At 34.6% G+C, this 23,302-nt stretch overlaps 1 protein-coding gene across 6 annotated transcripts in view; it reads right to left on the bottom strand.

Moving 5' to 3' along the window:
• The window catches only part of WDFY3 (WD repeat and FYVE domain containing 3), a 284,809-nt gene that overhangs the window by 124,042 nt on the left and 137,465 nt on the right, over window positions 1-23,302 (bottom strand). For 5 of the 6 annotated variants that reach the window (XM_064368830.1, XM_012437733.3, XM_012437736.3 and 2 more), the window contains 8 exons: window positions 20,582-21,039; window positions 19,036-19,119; window positions 14,055-14,232; window positions 12,842-13,056; window positions 8,236-8,348; window positions 6,411-6,642; window positions 4,770-4,870; window positions 4,422-4,640 (listed from right to left, as the gene is read on the bottom strand). In XM_064368830.1, coding sequence (XP_064224900.1) covers window positions 4,422-4,640; window positions 4,770-4,870; window positions 6,411-6,642; window positions 8,236-8,348; window positions 12,842-13,056; window positions 14,055-14,232; window positions 19,036-19,119; window positions 20,582-21,039 — 1,600 coding nt within the window. The remainder of the gene's footprint in view (window positions 1-4,421; window positions 4,641-4,769; window positions 4,871-6,410; window positions 6,643-8,235; window positions 8,349-12,841; window positions 13,057-14,054; window positions 14,233-19,035; window positions 19,120-20,581; window positions 21,040-23,302) is intronic. The other variant, XM_012437735.3, reaches the window with a different exon arrangement.

Raw genomic sequence — 23,302 nt, forward strand, 5'->3', positions numbered from 1 at the left:
TTTGGGAGGCTGAGGAGGGCGAATCACCTGAGGTCAGGAGTTCAAGACCAGCCTGGCCAACATGGGGAAACCCCATCTCCACTAAAAATACAAAAATTAGCCAGGGATGGTGGTCCCTGTAGTCCCAGCTACTCGAGAGACTGTAGTCCCAGCTACTCGAGTGACTGAGACAGGAGAATTGCTTGAACCTGAAAGGCAGAGGTTGCAGTGGGCTGAGACTGCACCACTGTACTCCAGCCTGGGCGACAGAGCAAAACTCCATTTCAAAAAGAAATAAAATAAAAATAAAAAGATAATGCAAACTGAAGATACCTTATTCATGCAAATACCCTTACTTGCAGTAAGAAGTGAAACCTACAATGTATTTTTGCTCTCGTCTGCTCAAGAAATATAAGTATAATCAAATAAAGTTATAATGAACAAAAGTTAGAAAATGAAGTAAAAAATGATAAAAATAAAGAGACAATAAAGTTATGATAAACAATAAAAAAGAGACTAGTTGACACCCAAAACAAAAATAAGCAGGTGGAACTACTGCAAACTGAAAAGCTTTTGAATAGCAAAGGAAACAACAGAGTGAAAAGGCAATCTATGGAATGGGAGAAAAACACTTGCTAACTATGTATTTTATAAGAGATCAATGTCAAAAATACATAAAGAACTACTAGAATTCAGTAGTAAAGAAACTATTAATCAATTAAAAATGAGCTAAGAACTTGAATAGACATTTCTCCAAAGAAGGTACATAAATGGCAGACAGGTATATAAAAAATGCTCAGTGTTACTAATCATTAGGGAAATGCAAACCATAAGCTCAGTGACATATCACACCTCACACATGTGAGAATGGCTATTATCAAAAAACAAAACACAAACTTTGGCAAGAATGTGGAGAAACTGGAAACCCTTGTGTACTGTTGGTGGGAATGCAAAGTGCTGCAGCTGCTATGGAAAACAGTATGGAGGTTCCTCAAAACACTGAAAATAGAACTAACATATAATCCAGCAATACCAAATCTAGGTACTTATCTAAAATCACTGAAATCAGGACTTCAAAGAGGCATCGGTACTTCCCTGGACAGATGAGTAGGTAAAGAAAATGCGGTATATACATACAATGGAATAATATTTAGCCTTAAAGAAGGAAATTCTGCAATATCTGACAACATAGGAAGCTTAAGGACATTATGCTAAATGAAATAGCCAGTTATAGAAAGACAACTACTGCATGACTCCACTTATATGAGGTATTTAAAATAGTCAAATTCAGAGAAACAACAAATGAAATGTTGGATGCCAAGGTCTCGAGGGAGGGGCAAATGGGGAGCTTCTAAACAAATGGCATGAAGTTTCAGTGAAGCAAGAGACAAAAAGCTTGAGATCTGCTCTACAACACTGCATCTATAGTCAATGATAATGTGTTGTAACTTTTTGACATTGATTTGATTACAGTATGGGTTAGAAAAGGAACCAAGAAAAATGTAAAGTTTATTCTTGCTATATGCTATACTCAATGATACAAGGGAACAACTATCTATTATTAGTTAGTGGCCGTACTGTCCATAATAACAGCTAGTAAAAAGGAGATGATTTACAGAATAGAATAGGTATTTGTTGATCCAAGTTTCCTGCTTCATCAGACAACTGTGTCCCATGTACATAAATATATTCTGATTTGCTACCATTCTACAATTACTTCTTGACTCTAATCTGGCTCCTCTTTGCTACCCTATATGTTACCAAACCATGCTAAGAAATAATGGTTTCATATTAATTTAATTTTAATTTTAAGCTAAATTAAAATTAATTTACCTTTTATCAGTACTTAACAAGTGACAAGACAGCAGTGAAAAGCCAGATTTTAAATACTCATTTTTTTTAATTAAGAAAAGAGCTAATCTGTAACCACACAATTTAAAGTAGATTTGGTATTTTTCACTACATATACAAACAAGTAAATATATGAAAGTAAAATTTATGATATATGAAATAGAAAATGCAAATAAAATATTAATTTCTAATTTCGGAATCTTAAAATATCTGCATATACTTAAATACCAAGATATTTTAGAATGGCAATTCAGAATATATGTCTGTTGATAAGACTATTACACAGGCAAAAATCTTATCTATGAGGTGACTTGATATAGGAACTGACTAAACTTGGCAGAAAGCAGGATCCTAAAACCTTGATAGGTCTCATGTTATGGACCAATGGAGGTGAAAGTAAAGATGAACATATGGGTGAAACAAGAAACTTGTCCCTCTTCCTTCCCTGGTTCATAGACTGTAAGTCTTCTCAAGTATTGAAGAAGATATTCCTTATAAAAATTTGTGAGTGTTTCATTTTCTGACTTAGGTTTGAACTAAGACATTTCCAGCACTGAATGGTGTGTCAGGATATCTCAGTAAGCCAACTGGTTTATGACAACTCTTAATTTCCTAGGCATCTTAATGGGTTACAGCTGTTGGGAGAATGCATCCTGGCAATACTAATGCATACGTTACCATCATTTCTAATCATATATGGACTGTAGCAGCCTGGCAAATTACATTTAGTAATAAAATGAGATAGAGTTAGAAAATATTTTCCTAGTTTACAGATTTGTCTCCAGATCCACTCCTTAACTTCTCCATTAAATTCCTGAGTGTTTTCAAATTCCCCATCATTATTCACTTTTCTCATTGTTTCCTCCTCAGTCCATTCATTTCCTCTAATCATGCATTTATATGTTTACATAATATCTGCATGCTTAATACATTCTAGGTACTATGTCAGAAAACAGGGCTGCCTAGATTACAAAGATTAATAATCTTGTTTGTGGGAGGTTCTAATGGAATAAGCAGACAAAAAGAAAATTAAAAATTCAAATCTATGAAGTCTAGATAAGAGATGAAGATTATTAAACAAGTGCTATGGAAGTGAGCATAGGGAGGAAGGGAAGATTTTAGAAATATTAGGGAGGCATATTACAGTAAGACTTAGTGGAAGGGGTGGTATTTTCAAGTTGACTCAAGGTTTCTAGCTGGGCCAACTGGCAGTAGTAATGTCATTTACCAACACAGGAAAGCAGAAGGAGATGTAGGATTTTTGTTTTTGTTTGAAATGGGGTCTCTTTAGGCTGGAGTTCTGTGGCCCCTTCATAGTTCACTGCAACCTCAAACTCATGTGCTTCAGCAATCCTACAACCTTGGTCTCCTAAAGGAGATATAGGTTTTATAAAGAAGAAATATTAGAATCTGAGATGTTTATTGGAATACTGTTCATATAGAGATGTCTAATATGCAGCTGGAAATATGAGGACATAGCTTGGCATATAGACAAATGAAAAAAAATTTTGACTTCACAGTCCTTGAAATAAAAAAGACTTAAAGGAATACTAATTCATGATTTTTTTTTCCCATGAAGAGTTGGTCAAGTACAAAGATCAAAGGTGAAACCCTGGAGAATACTAATTTTGAGGAGAATATAGAAGAGAAAGCAATTGAAGGAAATTGCAAAACAAAGATCAGAGAAATAGTGAGTATTCTAGAATGCAAGACTGAAGACAGTTTTAGTTAAGAGGAATTAGTCAACAGGACCAAATGCTACTAAGGGGTAAATAAAGCATCACAACAAGAATTTTGAAGTACTAACTATATTGATAGTTCTGTGCTAGGTACCATGAAGAATACTAAGTCAAGAAACCTTATAATCTAATTAAAAGACTAACAATTATATTAAATTAATATTTATTGAATACCAACCACATGTCAATTAATATGTGATATTATTTTACTTAGTTAAAAGAACAAAATTAGATGACAAAAATCACATTTATATAAATATAGTTATATTCTTCAGCAAGAAAATTGAGTAAATTGAGATTCACATCTTAAGTTATTTACATCATTTAGCAAGATCTTCATGAATGCCTTGAGTTTGGAGTTCCATTGTGTAGCACTGTAAAGTCATGGCATATTGGAGAAAACTAGGGAATTGGAATTATAAAATCATATGTATTACATCTTGAAGGTAAGTCATGGATAAGGTAATTGAAATGTTATTGTGTCTAGCACAGTGTGGCACATATGGCGGGCAGGTGCTCAATGAATATTAATTAGTTAAGCAGAATTCACAGCCAATGATAATCCTACCAAAATACTCAAACAAGCAACCTGCTTTCCTAGCAAAAGCTATGATTTCTTGGCAAGTAGATATAAGTCCTTATTAGGTACTCACTCTCTCCACTGTTTTGTAAGTCTCTTTTGAAAGTGTCTTAAAATTCACTGGTAAGCAATATTCAATATTTCATATAACTTGTTCTATGCTATAATAATTTAAGCTGAAAAGTTATTAGTTGGACTTTTAAAATAAATACAAAAATGAAGTTTTAATACTTCTAGAATCGAAAGAAAAAACAGAAAATGCAAATACTGACCGTAGTTTTGGAGGAGTTCCTCTTTAGTGGAAACAATCAGAGATCGGTCTTTTGCTGACAGAACTACGGCAAGGCACACGTAATGCTGCTCAGAAGAATTTGCTCGGCGCACAACGGTAAGAAGTCTGACAGGGTGGCTATTTGGAGGAGAACTAAAATGTTCAATACAAAACCAGCTAGAGTAGCTTAAGCCAGATGGAGGAGGGAAGAATCTTTCCCCTATGATAAAAAAAGTTTGTGTTGATTAATATTTGTATTTTTAAAGATGCCCACTAAAGCATATAAACTCTAAATTAAATATAATGTACTGGAAAAAAATATCATAAGCAGAAAGAAAACATTACTTACCATAACCAATACCACTGACGACAGCCCCATCATTAAGACCTGTTGTGACGGCATTATTTGTAGGAGCATTATGAGGGGCCAAACTAGGCAGAAACAGGCAGCTATTAAAGAAAAGACAACATACATATTAGAGATCATGACTTTATCCCTTAACATTATGCACTTACAACAGTGAAATAACTGCCAGTATTTAATGGTAACTAGAGACAAGATCATGGAATAAATCTGGAAGCCCTGCCCTTCTTTCAATTATGTAAGGATATCAAGAGATATAATTGTAAAATCTCCAAAAATAACATTTTTAATTTAAATTTTTAAAAAATAGGTGTAATATGCACATGGCAACATACTCTAATGTATAAACCCAATCAAGACATTAGATCGATTTCATCACTGCAGGAAAATTCCCCTGTGCCCCTTTCAAGTCACTCTCTTGTTATCAGTGATTGTTTTTGACTATTCCAAAATCATGTTTTAATTATTTGATAATGACCCATGATAATATTCTTAAAACACAAAGGTTTCCATCAATATAAGAATACCACAAACAATTAGTCTAGACAAAAATTATGAATTAACATTCTAAGGCTGGGAGAAGTGGCTCACGCCTGTAATCCCAGCACATTGGAAAGCTGAGGTGGGTGGATCACCTGAGGTTAGGAGTTTGAGAGCAGCCTGGCCAACAAGGCAAAACCACGTCTTTACTAAAAATACAGAAATTAGTCAGGTGTGGTGGCATATGCCTGTAATCCCAGCTACTTGGGAGGCTGAGACAGGAGAATCACTTAGAACCCAGGAGGCGGAGGTTACAGTGAGCTGAGATAGTGCCACTGCACTCCAGCCTGGGTGACAGAGCAAGACTGTCTCAAAAGAAAAAAAAAACTCTTAATAGCTAACAGATCTAGCTATTAGATCTATTAATATCTGTGTCTATTTTAAGGCTGCTGGACTTCACGAACTCTTTTAAGATTGTTTATAGATTCATTACTGGCGTTTCTACTACCATAATCTTTTCTGCTACTTGAAATAATTTACTCATTTGAAGTGACAGTCATTGAATATTTATAATATATAAATTATTATGCTAGGTAATTTGAAGTATAGATGATGATAAAACCCAAAGAATTTTCAATCTAATTTTAATTTATATATTATCTATAAATTTATATTTATTACATAAGAAGTTGGCAGACTTTTCTAGGAAGGGCCAAGTAATAAATATTTTATTCTTTGTAAACCAGGCAGTCTCCATCCTGACTATTCAACTCTGACACTCCAGCACAAGAATGACCATAGGAAATATATATATAAATGAGTGTGGCTGTGTTCCAATAAAACTTCATTTACAAAAAAAATAAATAAATAAAGACATAGTTTGCAAAAGCTTTACTGACAAAACAGATTTGGTCCGTGGGCCTAAGATTTTAGATTCCTATGTCATATCAATTTATTTAGTATAATAAACAAAAATAATTAAATGTAGCAATCTTAAAATAGCATGCTCAAAAAACTCAATCATTAAAAAATATCAAGTATGGTAAAATATATTTTAATCAATTATATTTAAAACCAAAGATCTATTTGTAAAGGCAAGTATGAGGCATGAAATAATAAAGCTTGGCTTCCTTGTAAATTCCTTACCCAAACCCTTCAAGTGATGTGTCAAATTCAACAAAAGCTGGAGTGACTGATGACCCATGAAGTCTGATGTCATGTGGGGTTGTCATGGAGACCAGACACTTCACCCTGGTCAGGGGTACAGTACTTCCTTCCGCAGATTTTACCAGGCTCTTGCTTATCCGGTAATGGTTATCTTCATGTAAGCTAAAAACATTATCAGTACCCAGACCTTCCAGAGATGTGATCATACTACCTGTAAGTCAAAGAAATCTCTCGTGAAAATGTCATATGGAATTTTAAAATAACTTTACAAGGCGGACTTATTTTTAAATACTACTTCAGTTTCAATATACAATAATTTTCTTTCTAAGTATCAAGATTATTATCCAGTTTTAATGTACTTTATTTTTAAACTTAACAGCATGTGTTTCCCTAAAGCAATATGCACCATTGCAGAAATGTTGGAAACTAGAGTACAAATAAAAATAAAAATCTCAAATAATTGTCATGTACATGATACAATGTAATTTAATTATAAATCTGTTAATAGTTTACAAATCACTTAATACATTTATTTCATAAAACTATGTTTTATTAATTATCTTTAAGGGAAAAGTAAACAATTTTAGAAGCATTAAAATGAAAGGAAATAGGTCATCTTTATTAAAAAATTACAGATAAACAGCAGAAACTTGATTCTTCCATTTTCTCCCCATTATTAATTCTTTCCTTACAATTATTAGAACTAAATGCATAATAATAAAGTATTTTAATTTAAAGACTTCCATTTTTATAGAAAGGGTAACAATTTCAAGAATGAAAGGACAAATTCTAAACAAATTGTCATTATCTTTCCAGGGACACATTACGAATGTAATCAAGAAAATATTCTCTCTCAAGATAAACTACATGAGTGTAGGTAACTGTTTTCCTCCTAAATGTGCCAGATATTCAGGCAACTATAAAAATATTTCAATATTCTCTTAGAGAAAGGAACTATTTTTATTTCTACTCTTAGCAAAGAATATCACAACTCAATTCTAAGAAACTGTGTAAAGTACAAAAATAATAACAAAAAAATGATAACAAAAAATACATCCGGGAGCTGTACATTAGTTAATATGAAACACTGCAATCCTCTCTGTTCTCTAATATAAGTGTTGGAAGTCAGAATATCTTAAGGTTTCCAAAACACAAGCACAGTATTTTCTAATCACTGATAATCATCTGTATGAGGAAAAAATAAGACTGAAATAATAGGTGAAGTTTGTTTAATCTGACTTCAGAACTGTCACCTGAAAAATGAAAGAGCTGAACTATATGATCACTACTTTCTTCCAAAGTGGCCATCTATCTCTTCTTTTCTCTCAGCCTATCACTTGCTACTTGGCTTCAATTCTTTCCTTATCCAGCCTATATGCTGGATTAATGTAACAGTTTAACTACTTTTATCAGTATTTTTAATATCCTATCCTCCATGTGTTCCAGCAGTAGTTGTCCTGCAAATCCACAGCCTGCCAACAATAATCTAATCAACTACAGGCAGCAAAGGCTACTCGAGGAAGGCAGAGAAATTACGAATCCTCTGAGAAAGAGGTATCTCCCTTCCAAGCCAAGGGTTGTTCTATCTGTAATTCCTATCTCTTCTGGATCCTTAAAATACCAATGATTCCCTCCTCTCTCCAGCTGTCCCCTTTGTCAATCAACCCAATCTTTTGTTTCTCTATTTAAATAATAAGCCCTTCTCTCTTTGCTTTCACACAAACTTCTTGAAATAATGTTCAGCCCCTACATGATTTTCATTCATAAAATAAATCAAAAAGGGGAATTTTAAAAGTCAGCTTACTTCTCATCTCTGGTTCATAACTCAGTGAACTTGGTTTGTGGACCCTATATTGTTTTAGCAGTTTTTTGTCCCAGGCACCACAATTTAAAGGACTTGCCAAACGTAAAAACTCCCTAAGAAAGAGACAAAACAAAATTATTCCTTGATTGAGAATATTATGTAATTCATAAACCAAATATTCAGAAAAGGAATTTAATAAATTCCTACAGATTAATTACAACACAAACAATGCAAAGTATAATAAAACAATATATAGTGTTAGTTTTACATTTAATCACCGCATGCCTATATATCTGCTACATTTTTTTAAAATTTATTTTTTAGACAGTTATTTCTTGCTTGAGAATATTATAATTTATACACGAAACATTCATAAAAGGAATTTAATAAATTATAACGGACTAATTACAATACAAAAAATGCAAAGTATAATAAAACATATAGAGTGTTAGTTTTACATTTAATCACCATATAGCTATATATCTGCTACATATTTTTTAAATTCATTTTTTAAAGTTAATAATATTTAAGAAGAATCCCAACTCGAGTATTTCTAAAACCAAACTCATCACCTTATATCCAAACCCAGGGTTTTTCTTATGTTCTGCACCTCACTGAAATGTGTTTTTGTTCCTTCTCCTTTCCTTAACTTTACATATTCAGAAAACCCGAAAATCCTCTTATTTCTACTCCCTAAAAATACAGAATCTGCTCTCTTCTCTCATCCTTGCTTCTACCACCCAGACCACATTATTTTACTATTCCTAAAACCAAGTCTTAATTATCTCCTGTGACAATAATATTGTCCCAACTCAATCCATTCTTCACTACAGTCAGTATCTCTCAGAACTGAAATCTACAGTGTCACTCTATTGCTTAAGACGCTGCGATGGCTGTCCATTTCTGGTAGATGAAAACCCAAAACAGCTAGCATTCAGTAACATATATGAGATGATTTCTAGTGTAAACTCCAGCTTCATTGCTCTCATTTTTCCCCCAATCATAAATTCCACTAAAGACATACCTAAAAATCCTGACTGCTTAAGAATGCTGTACTCCTTCCCCACCCTGGATCACCGTATTTGCTTTGTTGTTGGGGGGAAGAAATTCTTTGCCTTACTTTTTCTACCAGATTAACTCTCTTCCATACTTTACACTTTTTTATTTAATTTTTTTTTTTTTTTGGTGAGCCAGGCTCTTGCCCTGTCACACAGACTGGAGTGCAGTGGTGAGATCACAGCTCAGTGTAATCTCAAACTTTTGGGCCCAAAAGATTCATTGGCCTCAATCTCCCAAGTAACAAGGACTATAGGCACGCACCACCATGCTAGCTTAAAAAAAAATTGTAGAAACAGGGTCTCACTATGTTACTCAGGCTTATTTCAAATTCCTGACCTCAAGTAATCCTCCTGCCTTGACCTCTCAAAGTGTTGGGATTATAGGTGTGAGCTACACTGCCTGGCCTCATACTTTATTTCATTAACTGTCATTTCCTCCAGGAAGCCTTCTTTGAGCCACCCTTCCAAAAGTGTAGGCTGTCCCTAAATAAACTCTGTAACACTGCTATTACAGAACTTACTAATAAAAATTTCCTACTTATCTGCACATATTCCTTATTAAACTATTACTAAACTATACATTTTTTAAGAGCATGAACCATCCATATCCTGTCATTTATAACATCATGTAAAAAAAAAAAGTAGAATACTTCTCTAAATTTTCAATTCCCTACAGCAGGAAAAAAAAAAGTCTTAAAAGTTAGGTTTGCCAGTTTTTCATGTAGAACGTCATACACAATTAGTTTATAATCTATGGCTTTTAGGTAGCAAAGTACTTGTACCATCATTTGATGTTTTTTTTTATGAGAATACACTCACTGTGAAAACTGAACATATCCAGTGGCTGGTTGTCATTGCCTATTCTATTTACCTAACTATGCAATGTAAGTTATCTGGTAAAATAGTAGCATTAGGTACAAGACAGTGTGTCTGTCTCTCTCCTCTCCTCTCCTCTCTTCTCTCTCTCTCTCTCTCTCTCTCTCTCTCTGTGTTCCCCTCTCCTCTCTTCTCTCTCTGTCTCTCTGTCTCTGTCTCTGTCTCTGTGTGTGTGTGTGTGTGTGTGTGTGTGTGTGTGTGTGTGTGTCTACTTTTAATGTAGCAGATTACCAAAAAGGATCAGGGGAAAATCTCAAGCTATTTTCAAAACTTTAGGACTGTTCACATATCCATAAGATGATGGATGAAGTGAGTAGGTCCATCTCACTCATCTTGGCATTATAAAGGCCGTGAACTGCCTGATTCAACACCATTTAACAAATGTTTACTGCATAAAAGTTTCTTAATCAACAATCAGTTTGGAGTCAGTTTTAAAAACTTACAAATAAATTTCAACAATTTTTAAGAAAGCTCCTAAAACTTTTATAAAAGAGGAGTACTCTAACAGTAGAAAAAAAATAACTGAATACAGAGATCTGCTTATATTCCCAGAGTAACAAGATACACAAGTGTATTTTTGTAAGGAGGAACAAGATGATTTATACATTAAATCTGTCTGATTAGGTAATATAAAGAAAAATACAGAAAAAAAGTTTAAAAATAGGCACACAGCAGACTGGCGCAGTGGCTCATGACTGTAATCCCAGCACTCTGGGATGCTGAGGCGAGTGGATCATGATGTCAGGAGTTTGAGATCAGCCTGGCCAACATAGTGAAACCCCATCTCTAATAAAAAAAATACAAAAAGTTAGCTGGGTGTGGTGGGGGGCACTGTAATCCAGCTGCTTGGGAGGCTGAGGCAGGAGAATCACTTGAACCCAGGAGGTGGAGGTTGCAGTCAGCTGAGATCTTGCCACTGCACTCCAGTGGTGACAGTGAGAGACTCCGTCTCAAAATAAAAATTAAAAAAAAATAAGCACGGCAAATTTCACTCCAAAAACATACAGCATTCTCTTGCATTTAAAACAGATTATACATGTGTGTATACATAAATACATAAAATAAGTTCTGTAGTAGCACTGTTATAGAGTTTATATAGGGGCAGCCTACCCAAACTTTCGGATGGGTGGCTCAAAGCAGGCTTCCTGGAGGAAATGACAGATATATATATGAATTATTCAAGAAAAATACATATATATGTACACATTTCCTTTTATTTATTTATTTTTTTGAGACAGAGTTTCCCTCTTGTTACCCAGGCTGGAGTGCAGTGGTGCGATCTTGGCTCATCGCAACCTCCGCCTCCTGGGTTCAAGCAATTTTCCTGCCTCAGCCTCTCGAGCAGCTGGGACTACAGGCACGCGCCACCAGGCCCAGCTAATTTTTTGTATTTTTAGTAGAGACAGGGTTTCACTATGTTGACCAGGATGGTCTCCATCTCTTGACCTCGTGATCCACCCGCCTCAGCCTCCTAAAGCACTGGGATTACAGGCGTGAGCCACCGTGCCTGGCCATATTTCTTTAATGATTCACAAACTGTCATACATCCATACTATGGAGTACTATTCGGTAATAAAAAGGAAAAACTATTGATACATGTAACAACTTGTATGCAGCCCAAGAGCATTACGATTAGTGAAGAGACAATCTCAAAAGATCACATACTGTATAACTTCATTTATATAACATTCTCAAAATCAGTGGTTCCCAACCTTTTTTATCATCAGGACAGGTTTTGTGGAAGACAATTTTTTTCACAGATGGGTTGTAGGGGTTGGTTTTGGGATAAAACTGTTCCACCTCAGATCATCAGGTATATCTGTTAGATTCTCAAGATCCTTTGCATGCACAGTTCATGATAGGGTGCACGCTCCCATGAGAATCTAATGCCACCACTGATTTGACAGGAGGTGGAGCACAGGCAGTAATGCTGGCTCAACCGCAGCTCACCTACTGCTGTGTGGCCCAGTCCCTAAAAGGACATGAACCAGTACTAAGACCATGGCTCGGAGGTTGGGGACCCCTGCTCATAATGACAAAATTATGATGATGGAGAACAGATCAGTGGTTTCCATGGACTAAGGATGTTGGGATTAGGGGAGTAGGTATGACAATAAAGGTAGCACTAGAGAAATCTTTGTGACATTGTAATTGTGTGGTGATTACATGAATCTACACATGATACAATAACAGATAACTGTATGTGCACATGAATATATCATACCAACATCAATTTCTTGGTTTAGATACTATAATATAGTTATTCAAGGTGTAACTACTGGAGGAAAATGGGCAAAGGACACAGGAAAACTCTTGGATATATAAGACACAACTTATGGTGTATCTATTATTATTTCAAAATTAAAAAGTTAAAAATGTGTTGCTTTAAAAAGTTCTTACATATGAAAAGTTATTAAATATGAAGTAAATGCATGACTTTATTCTTAAAGGAAAGTGAGAGCTTGCTAGATTCAAATGAAAGAAATAACTGGAGAGAAATACCAAATGATAATTAATAACTAGATTTGTTTCTAATTGCTGTATTGAGTATTTTGTCCATTTTTGCTACATTTTGCCCATATTATCCATTAAAGTGGGAACTGTGGACTCATAAGGACTCTAGAAACTGACATTACTAATTGTGGACTATTTGAATATGAAAGAGAACTTACCTCAACACCATGGGTTCCAGGGCCTGAGAGGCTAATCGTTCAAACATCCGCTGCAGGGGTGGGTGCAGTGAGTGGTCCTCATCAGCCAAAGCAGCACTGCACCTCTGCAGCAGTCGCGCATGAAGACCAGCTTCACACATGACTTGCTGGTTCCTTTCTGTGTGCACTAGGGATTGTAAAATATTTGCCACGGCAAGTTGAAGATCCAAAGCATGCTAAAATCAAGAAAGAAATCCACACAGTTAGTTATTCTTAGTGAGACAGGTGACAATTGTTTTCACATGAAACATCCCTTTTTCTTTTCTTTTTTGAGATGGAGTTTCGCTCTTGTTGCCTAGGCTGGAGTGCAATGGCATGGTCTCGGCTCACTGCAACCTCTGCCTCCTGGGTTCAAGTGATTCTCCTGTCTCAGCCTTTCAAGTAACTGGGATTACAGGTGTCCGTGACCACTCCCAGCGAACTTTTGTATTTTCAGTAGAGATGGGGTTTCACCATGTTGGCCAGGCTGCTCTCAAACTCCTGACCTCAGGCGACCTACCCACCTTGGTCTCCCAAAGTGCTGGTGTTACAGTCATGAGCCACCGCGTCCAGCCAAAGCATACCTTTTGCTTCCAAATACATTCAGATAAAATAAGTAACTGGCTTAGAGCAATATAGCAATACCAAAACAGGTTAGGCAAACATGTCCTATTTAATTTTGCTAGAATACATGCAGCTGGACTCTATTCTCTTCCAAGACTTTTGTATTACATGACTATATGACTAAAAGTAGTTCTATTTTTATAGAAATAGTGGGGATTAAGTCTTCTTAATCATCACCCAAACTCCAGTTCATCTAAACTCTTGAGTGCCACAAGTCAAAACAGACAAATGGCCTCAATGTAGTATCTTCAGTCATTTTTCCTTCTGCATTATTCATTACCAATGTCCAGTGCTGAGTAGGATTTCCAAGGAGACACAGAATTATGCTAGCACCAGAAGTAACCATTTTGGTTGTCTTTGTAACAAATGAATTGGATTCTAAAACATATATATCTAGCATTCATTATGAAACATATGCTCAAATAGAAAAATCCTATTTTTTTCCCTTCACCTACTTTAGTATGCAATATTAACTTTCTTTCTTCCTCAACCCCCTAGCACATATAATCACACTCACATCCTTTGATTCATTTCATTAAAGACAGGAAGAAACTAACATATCCAAGCTTACTTCTGGCTGTGTCACTGATCCAACAGAGGCTAGCAGGTCCAGCATGGCAAGCATGGCTCCAGGATGAATGATGACTGCATCAGAACTCTGGAGAGATGAAGCTGTCACATGTAGTTTCAGGTCAGCAACATTTTTAGGAGGGTAAACAGGGGGAGTTGAAACAGAATGATATGCATGCCTATAAAAAAAAGAAAGAAGAGCAAATTTGCTATTGAATTCCAATCACATTCTGTTTTCATTTTCTTCTTCTTCAGTTACATTCATCCACTGATAACCAAAAAGCCTTGTTACAAAACCCCTTAAGGTTGGGACAGAAAAAAAGCAATATATTATCAACTCGAGTTCGTGTGTGCGTGTGTGTGTGTGTGTGTGTGTGTGTCTACAGACCACGTAACTAACAATTATTCATAGCCTTTATATGATTTTTACCTTTACTGATTTACTACTTGGATTGTTTGGTTAAAAAATAACACCTGTATTAGAAGATATAAACAGGTAAAATCATAGTGATTCAAAGCTCTAGGAAGAAGATAGTTCCAATAATATGTGCTGAGAGATCACGTTAAATTAATTCCCTCAATGAGATTTCATCTTTTGAAATTACCTATATGTGTTTTAACCTTTCCTTAGTGCATGGGTAGTGTAACACAATCAAGAACTAACTGGGTCGACTAAGTCAGGATTGGCTCAGACTCTAGGCTATCCAAGAATAAATATATTAGGCATTATGGGAGTTTTACTTTAGCTTATTTGGAATACCTACACCTTTTGTATCTATCGTCACTACTACTGAAAATATTCATTGCAACTTTTTAAAACTTGAAGGCAATTTACAGAACAAGTTTCTATGAATTAAAAAGCCCAGCCATGTCCTGAATGTACACATTTCTTCTCATCAATGATGCCTACTTTCTATTTCATACTACTCATCTACAATTCATGAATTTTGCACATTTTGCATCTTGGCACTAAGAAACAGATGCTTGTGGCTTCAGCCTATGGGAACTCTTTGTTCCAATGAGTTGGTCTCAGCATAATTTGCCTAATGCTGAGCTCTGTCACAGAGAGCAATGCAGTTTCAGCTCTCTGGGACAAGAGCAGCTCGGGAAACAGATGCTTTACGTCAGTGATTTAGTAGCAAAGAATTGGCACTGCCATGGTTTTAAAAAAATACCATTTTCTTTTTAACAGAGATTCTAGGAAAGTGTTCAGCTTTACTTATAAAAAGGCACATGGGCTCTCCTAGTTTATTTAAAAGTCAGCATGTCTCTACCCATTCATGTTTTCGCTCCCTATATTCTGCCATTTTTCATTCAGAAAGATTTAATCTCTAAACTTACTAAGAAAAATATTTCAAAATGTGTATTACCGACAGTCATCCTCCTCCTATTTTGCTCCCTTCTTTTAAATATTTTGATCCATCTAGAAAAAAGATTCATAATTTATCTAGTGTGTATCAGAAATAACCACTGAATTCCAAAATTTCATTAAAAATGTTTTCATTGCATACACACATATGCATAGATTCTAGCTGTGTATTTTAGTTTAGGCCTTACAAATCATTTCTAAATTGACACATTTAGTGAGATTTGGATTTAAATTACTGATACACTCAGGTAAAAATCTTTATATCTTCGGACACTGAACAACCTGTAAAGAGTTTACTAACACAGGTTGAGTATCCCTAATCCAAAAATCTGAAATCGAAATGCTCCCAAATCCAAAACTTTTTAAGCACCCACATGAAACCACAAGTAGAAAATTTCACATCTGACCTCATACAATGGATCACAGTCAAAACATAGCCAAAACTTTGTTTCATGTACAAAATTATTAAAAATATTACATAAAATTATCTTTCGGCTACTTGTATAAGATGTATATGAAACATAAATAAATTCTGTGTCCAGACTTGGGTCCCATATTTTAGATATCTCATTATATATATTGTAAAGATTACAAAATCCAAAGAACCTGAAATCAAAACACTTCTGGTCCCATGTATTTTGAATAAGAAATACTCAACCTGCATATAACTATTATAGTAGTAAAATTTTAAAATCTTATATAGGAAAACAATATTCTAAAAAAGAAATTACATTCATTGTTTTCGAACCAGAAAAACATTGCAAATATTGCTGATATCTAAAACACGGTATTTATTAACTAAAATTAGGTGTATTACAATAGGTATTATACAAAATTAATTCTGATTAAGTCACCTAGGTATCACCACAAGTATCACTTTTTAAATTTTAGAATTATGGTAAGCTCATTAAACAGTTAGTTTCCAAGCAAGAACTAACCATTTGCAAATATAGGATAAAATTACATTTCATAATTTGGTTGCTATTTAACATTTTGACCTAAATTCTCATGTGTATTTAAGACTCACCTGCCTCTTTTGGGAATACATAATTAAATATTTAAATTCTGAATCTGCTTTGCTTAAATTATCATCAGGTGTGTAGAAGCACTGAGTAATGGATCCCACGTTTGAATGATAACAAGTATTTGCCACCTTTTGCTCCACTGCAGTTATATTCTGTGTAATTCTAATTATTATTTTGTATTCACTTCTCCTAACTCTGACTGAACACTGTTGAGCTATAATTCTGCTTTATTATTCTTTCTAAACAATGAAAAAGGTTATGAGTTTTAGTTTTCCAAATATAAGGTTGGCTAGTTCATTTTCCACGAATTCTTGAAATAATTAGAGAAGAATTTCCTGGATACTACATGTCAGACAAGTATCACAAGCTCAAAACATCCTTAGCATCTGAGTGTTCCACAAGCCATAAAAACACAGTAAATTCTGGTTTCTCCTTTTGCCAACAAAACCAGCATGTTTTGCTACAAGAAAAAGATGTCTATAAGCTGATGTAATTTGTTGAGAGGTTCTAGAAATAGTGTGACTTAAACTCTAATTTCAAGTTACTAGACTTGAATTTTGTAAAGTACAAACATTATATTCTTTACTAGCTTATGATTCTTACCACTGAGCAAAATGTATGCAGGCTGAATAGAATGGCAACCTGAAAATGTCAACAATGACCTTAGCATTAGCATGAACAGTATCAGGGGCTTTCTGTCCTTGAGGTAATGTCAACTTGTAAGACTCATGGAGAATTCACGTGGATTAGGGCTCAATCAACTAGATTTACTGATTCAGTGACAGTTTTTCCTTAAGTCAAAGACTTGGTATCTCTACATGAAGCTGCACTGTAAATGATGACAAAATGTTTTTTTATTTAAGGCCATAAGTAACTCTTCAAGAATAGAAACAAAATGCTGTTTTCGCTTTGCCAAATTACTATTTTAAACAGAAAGTTCTGATGTATTTTTGGAGACGGAGTCTCACTCTGTCCCCCAGGCTGGAGTGCAGTGGTGTGATCTCAGTTCACTGCAACCTCTGCCTCCTGGGTTCATACAATTCTCCTGCCTCAGCCTCCTGAGTAGCTGGCATTATAGGCGCATGACTCGGCCTCCCAAAGTGCTAGGATTACAGGTGTGAGCCACTGTGCCTGGCCCTGATGCATTTTTTTAAGTATCCTTTTAATCTGTGTATTTCTATTTTGTGGCATTTGGTTAATACTTAAAAAGGACAAAATGTTTATAAACAGCAAATTTTAAGGCTTTACTCATCTATAATATAATCACCATATTTTTAAATTGTGATTTTGTAGTAATTTAAACTATTTACTAATTGAAATTATTTCTCTAACATTCAGTAATGCCTTGGGATCATGAACACACACAAATTTTCAAACACACATATTTTTACCTCCTCCATTTTCGCAACAGAAAAATACATTATATCAAATCAAATTTATCTAGTTTACCATTCCTTGAATTAGGAACAGCTCTTTTTTAAAAAAGAAATTGCAGTTTTTAAGCATGAATATTCTGAACAATCCTATATTCATTTAAGACTATTCTGAACCATGTCATGGTTTGCTATGCAAAGTAAGCTATAAGTGTAAATTTAAGAGAAGGAAATTATGTCTTTTCCTATACCTAATATTATTATGCAAATATGCTGAAATACAAAATCTGTAACAAATACTTTTGATGTACTAACTCCAACTATCTTCGAGTTTCAAAATCTGAACAACAGTAATAAGATTAAAACAGCAATATAGCAGAACTATATTGGGATTCATGTTTTAAAAGCAGCAATGAAAGAATATTAATGTGAGAGTTAAGGACTTATTTTTGGTTATGAGGAAAACAGGAGAAGGAATGAAGTGTTTGGAGCCAAATGCATACTATGATCATTTTATGTGCAGGTTGCAAATGTAATCTTAAATGGATCTTAATTATACTTTTGTCAATCAACTGCAGTTTTTAAAAATTTGAGAATTTTTTTAAAAGTAATTTTAAAAAGATCAACTAGATCAGCTTAGAGATTTACAGAGAACTGATCAAAGTAAGTACTGGAGTGGGTTTTGTATTTACTTTTCCAAAGTTTAGCTGTGAGCATTTTTCATAACAGCAACATATTTCAATTGGTTGAACCTGACAGAGAAAATACACACTTCCTTCATACACAGTGCTATGATACTCATTTTGGAATAACAGTAAAAACCAAAGAATGATCCCAACAATGTTTAAAGTAAAAAATAAAAATAAAAAATAAAAAAAGTGGAAAAGTATTCTATTTAAAGAGACATTAAGTCCACATTTCTAACTTGTTTTTAATAAAAGACATGCTTTTTCTATAACTAAAATGTGTCATCAAAAATAGCTGGATGACAAAATTATATATGTCCTTCACAGCTTTAACACATTTTACTCTCATGTATATAAGAAAAATTGATATTTTTAAAACTTACCCCCAACCCCAAAAGTATATTAAAAAAAAAAAGAAGAAAGAAAAAAACTGAAATCACAAAACACAATCACCATGTTAACATAAATAAGCACAGAAAAAAAGAAACCCCACACAAACAGAGATGGATTTCTCTTATATGATCAGTACCTTTTCCTGGACAAAGCTGGTGTACCCCAAGGAGAGGGGAGAGAAGACTCACTTGTCAGGCAAGGAGGGATCTGTTCTGCACGACTACAGACAACAAAACAGACGGGTGGTTTAGAGAGGTTAGAAGAAGAGAACACCAGGTTGGCAGTTGGTTAGTTTCACAAGAAATGCCAGCAAAAGTTTAATAAGGAACATCTTCCATATTCAGCAGGAACAAGGAACACGACTACAACACATGCACTGAATGAAACAAGAAAAGCATGCTCACGGCAGATGCTTATTCCATTCATGTTAACATTTAACACATCTGTTAAACAGGGTGCTATAAGCCCTATTTTTAACAAAGTGACTAAAAATGACATATTCTAACTAGGATAAGTAGAAATCAAGGAAAAAGAGATTGAATTTGAATACACAAATTTATATAGCTCATTCCTAGAACACTACACTTTCCTTTTTTTCCTGTAAGTTAACATTATATATGTATTTTATTTCAAGATAGGGAAAAACAGAAGTTAAAAAATTTTTTTTTTTTTTTTTTACAATTTTTGTTGCAGTTGTTTGGATTTTTAATTGTAAATATTGAGGACTAAGAAATCTTGTTAAGAAGCAGGAAATATCTCAGTTGATACTTCAAAGCAGATGCGCCACAGAAAAGGACAAAAACCTATTGTAAGTTCTATTCAATGGAGTTACTTGATTAATGAGGAAAGTTTGTTTATTTTATGAAGTAAAACTATGGTAACTGTTAAAAGCAACAATGCTTGGGACATAAATTAGCAGTGTTATTTTCAAAGTGACATCTTCATTGAAAACAGCTGAAGCACTGAAAATAAGTAATCTCGATGAAGAGGCTCTCCTACGATCTCCCTTAGAACCCTGGATTTCCCCATTGCAGAATCTGTCACAATATAAGTAATTGTTTAGTTATGTGTCTATATTTTAGCTAAAAGATAGCAAGGACCAAGACTGCCTTGTGCAGAGCTGAATCCTCAATGCCTAGCACAGTGACTTGTCATGCAGCAGGTTTTCGTGAAGTACTTAACGAAGGAATGAGTAAATACTGAGTCTGATGGCCTTTAGAACCTGATGGTTCAAGACACTAACATCTCTCTTTGGGAGCTATATCATTTTTTGAGGAGTACGAAATGTGGAGAATGATGAAGTATGTGTCTGGAAATAAGAATAATAATAACGACGTTCTGTTGATAACACATATCAGTAAGTCCAGATACACCTAAGGTTTTTGAGGCTAAAAAGAAAAAAGACAATAGTAAACACTATAATTAAAGGAAAGTTCATAGAAACTGTTCCAATAACTGCAATGAGAACTAATTGAACCTGAATTTACAAATAATACACAGGCTTCCATGCTAAAAAACAATACCAGAGTAAGAGTAATGTTCAAAATAAAGTGATACACCTCAAGCAAAGAGGAGAGTCATCTATTTTCATATTCTTTTGGATTAACTCATAATTCAAGTCTTAATGTTGAAGTCATGCTTAGTATACACCCTTTAATTCAGAGGACAGAGCAGAGCCATACCTGTCAAAAGAATCTGTGGCTACTTTGTATAGATAAATAAAAAGTTTACTGCAGTGCCGTAACGTGGGTGACACTGATTCTATTGAGACTACATCTTCCTCTAAAAGTCTTTGAAATGGCTGTGTATTTGAGGGGAAGACATTCATGGCGCTTATTTTTCTTAGGTCTGAGAAGCAGCCAAGAAATCTAACAGCATCTGCCAACTTCTCATACTGAATCTCTGTTTTGAAGAAATGAGAATTGGCTGGCTCATAGCGCATAGCTGCAGTCAACGTGCAGAACACAGTGTGAAGAAGTTCAAACACTTGATTCTGGTTCACTTTCTCCCAGCCATTCTTGGGTGGACAACTCAAAGATCTTTCCATAGCAACGAGCAAGGACGTAATGTACACAAATCCTCCAACTTTCCTAAAAACTGTTCTTGATCGATGGCTTTCTCGAAGGACTGCCAGGAGGGCCTACAGGAAACAAAAGAAAAAAACAAATGAAAATATACATAATTAAAAAAAAAACCACTATGCCTGCATATGAAGGCTGTACTGTCTGTGAATATTTGACATGTTTTTGTCATTTACCCCATAAACAGTCTTGCTAATTAAAAAATGCCACATTAAAGGCTGAAGGTAATTTTAGGAAACACTGGCACATATTTCTTTGATAGAATAAAGCTACATCCAAATATTGGCTGAAAAGCTTTTCCAGAGTCTTTAATTGATTATGACATCAATTAATTCAGTGACTACAAAGTAAGTAAAATACATCTTATAATCTAGTTTTACACAATCATGAAATCTTATGACTGTGTATATACAAACTGATTAATTCCAGAAGGGATCAGAGAGATGGTCAGGGCAGCCAAGATCTGAGGTCTTTTGTCTCATATAAAGTGACCATATTTCTCAAGCTTTAGAAAGAGTATTCACTTTAGAAGACTTATTAAACATTCTATTTTGCAAAATGAACTGAAGCCTAAGGGCTAAAAGTATGCCCTTTGCCAAAACAGCTATAATCTTTAAAAAAGAAAACCTGTAGTAAATAAGTAAATCAAACATTTACTTTCTGAACTGTCGTACTTTTAACTTATGATTTTTTTTTTTAAGAGAAAAAAAAAACACAGAGGCATGCTCTGTCACCCAGGTTGGAATGCTGTGGCACAATCTCAGCTCACTGCAACCTCCACCTCCTGGGTTCAAGTGATTCTCCTGCCTCAGCCTCCTGAGTAGCTAGGATTACAGACACACGCCACCATGCTCGGTTAATTTTTTGTAATTTTAGTAGAGATGAAGTTTCTTCATATTGGCCAGGCTGGTCTTGAACTCCTGGCCTCAAATGATCTGCCCACCTCGGCCTCCCAAAGTGCTGGGATTATAGGCATGAGCCACCGCCCCTGGCCAGCTTATGATTTAAAAAAAAAAACATTACAAAATCACCTAATATTTTATCAGGCACTTACCATGTACTAGGCACTCTAGGTGCTTTTATACACTAATTTATTTAATGCTTTCAACAATCCTATGTGCAAGAAACTATTATTATTTCCACTTTATATATAAGGAATTGAGGCCCAATGTGGTAAAATAACTCTCCAAAGACTATACAATTTACACAACAGCAAAGGTAGAATTTAAACCCAGGCAGTCTAATTACCCTACTCTTGCACTTAATCATGACATTATGCCCCAAACAACAATCTGAAATCTTTTTTATGAATACAGTGGACTCCTTTGCCCTGTTTCATTAATTGTAGCACAAACAGTATCTACTATTACTTAAGAAATAGTTTCTAATCTGTCCAATCATCGCATTTGAAAAAGTCATTTTATTAAAAAATCTTACACATTTCTAATAGTATCTGAAGAATGAAAAGGCTACATACAGGTTGAGTATCCATTATTTAAAGTATTCAGGACCAGAAAAGTTTCAGATTTTGGAATATTTGCATATATACAATAAGTTATCTTGGGGATAGAACCCAAATCTGAACACAAAATTCATGTATGTCTGTTTCATATATACCTTATACATACAGCCTGAAGGTAATTTTATACAATATTTTAAATTGTTTTGCTCATGCAACTTTACCATCACATGAGGTCAGGTGTGGAATTTTCTACTTGTCAGCACTCAAAAAGATTGCAGCACTTTGAATTTCAGTGTTTTGGATAAGAGATGCTCAACCTGTATTAATATATGAATCACTTTTTGAAATATACTACTTCAGAAATTATGAAGATTTCATTGTTCATACCTATGCCTTAATATTTTAAAAGACAGAAAATATACAATCTGTATGCAAATAAAATATAAAAACAATGTATTCCTTCCAACAGTCTTCAATCAATAAATTTCCATTTTAGTATTTGGTAACAATACAGTTTCCCTATCTTGTCAAATTTAATAAACTGTATTAATACTTATAATATTTCATATTAACAAAAGACTTTTTACACACATATGTGCATGGGTGCACACACAAGCACACACACACATACACACACACTCCTTATAACATAGCCTAAAGATGGCAGGAGTCAGAATGCCTGAGGTGATATTCTGACTCCAACATTAAAAAGTATTTAACCATCCCAGTTACTTAACCTTTCTGTGTCACAGTTTCCTCTTATGTAAAATGGAAACAATAGTAACTTACCTCAAAGGAAATACAGTAAAAGCCTTAGAGAAGTGCTAGGCATATAAGCCTATCACTATCATCAATCTTCA

The sequence above is a fragment of the Aotus nancymaae genome, unplaced genomic scaffold (assembly GCF_030222135.1).
Source record: "Aotus nancymaae isolate 86718 unplaced genomic scaffold, 86718_ANA_hifiasm-v0.15.2.pri h1tg000006l, whole genome shotgun sequence".
In the NCBI taxonomy this organism is placed as follows: Eukaryota; Metazoa; Chordata; class Mammalia; order Primates; family Aotidae; genus Aotus; species Aotus nancymaae.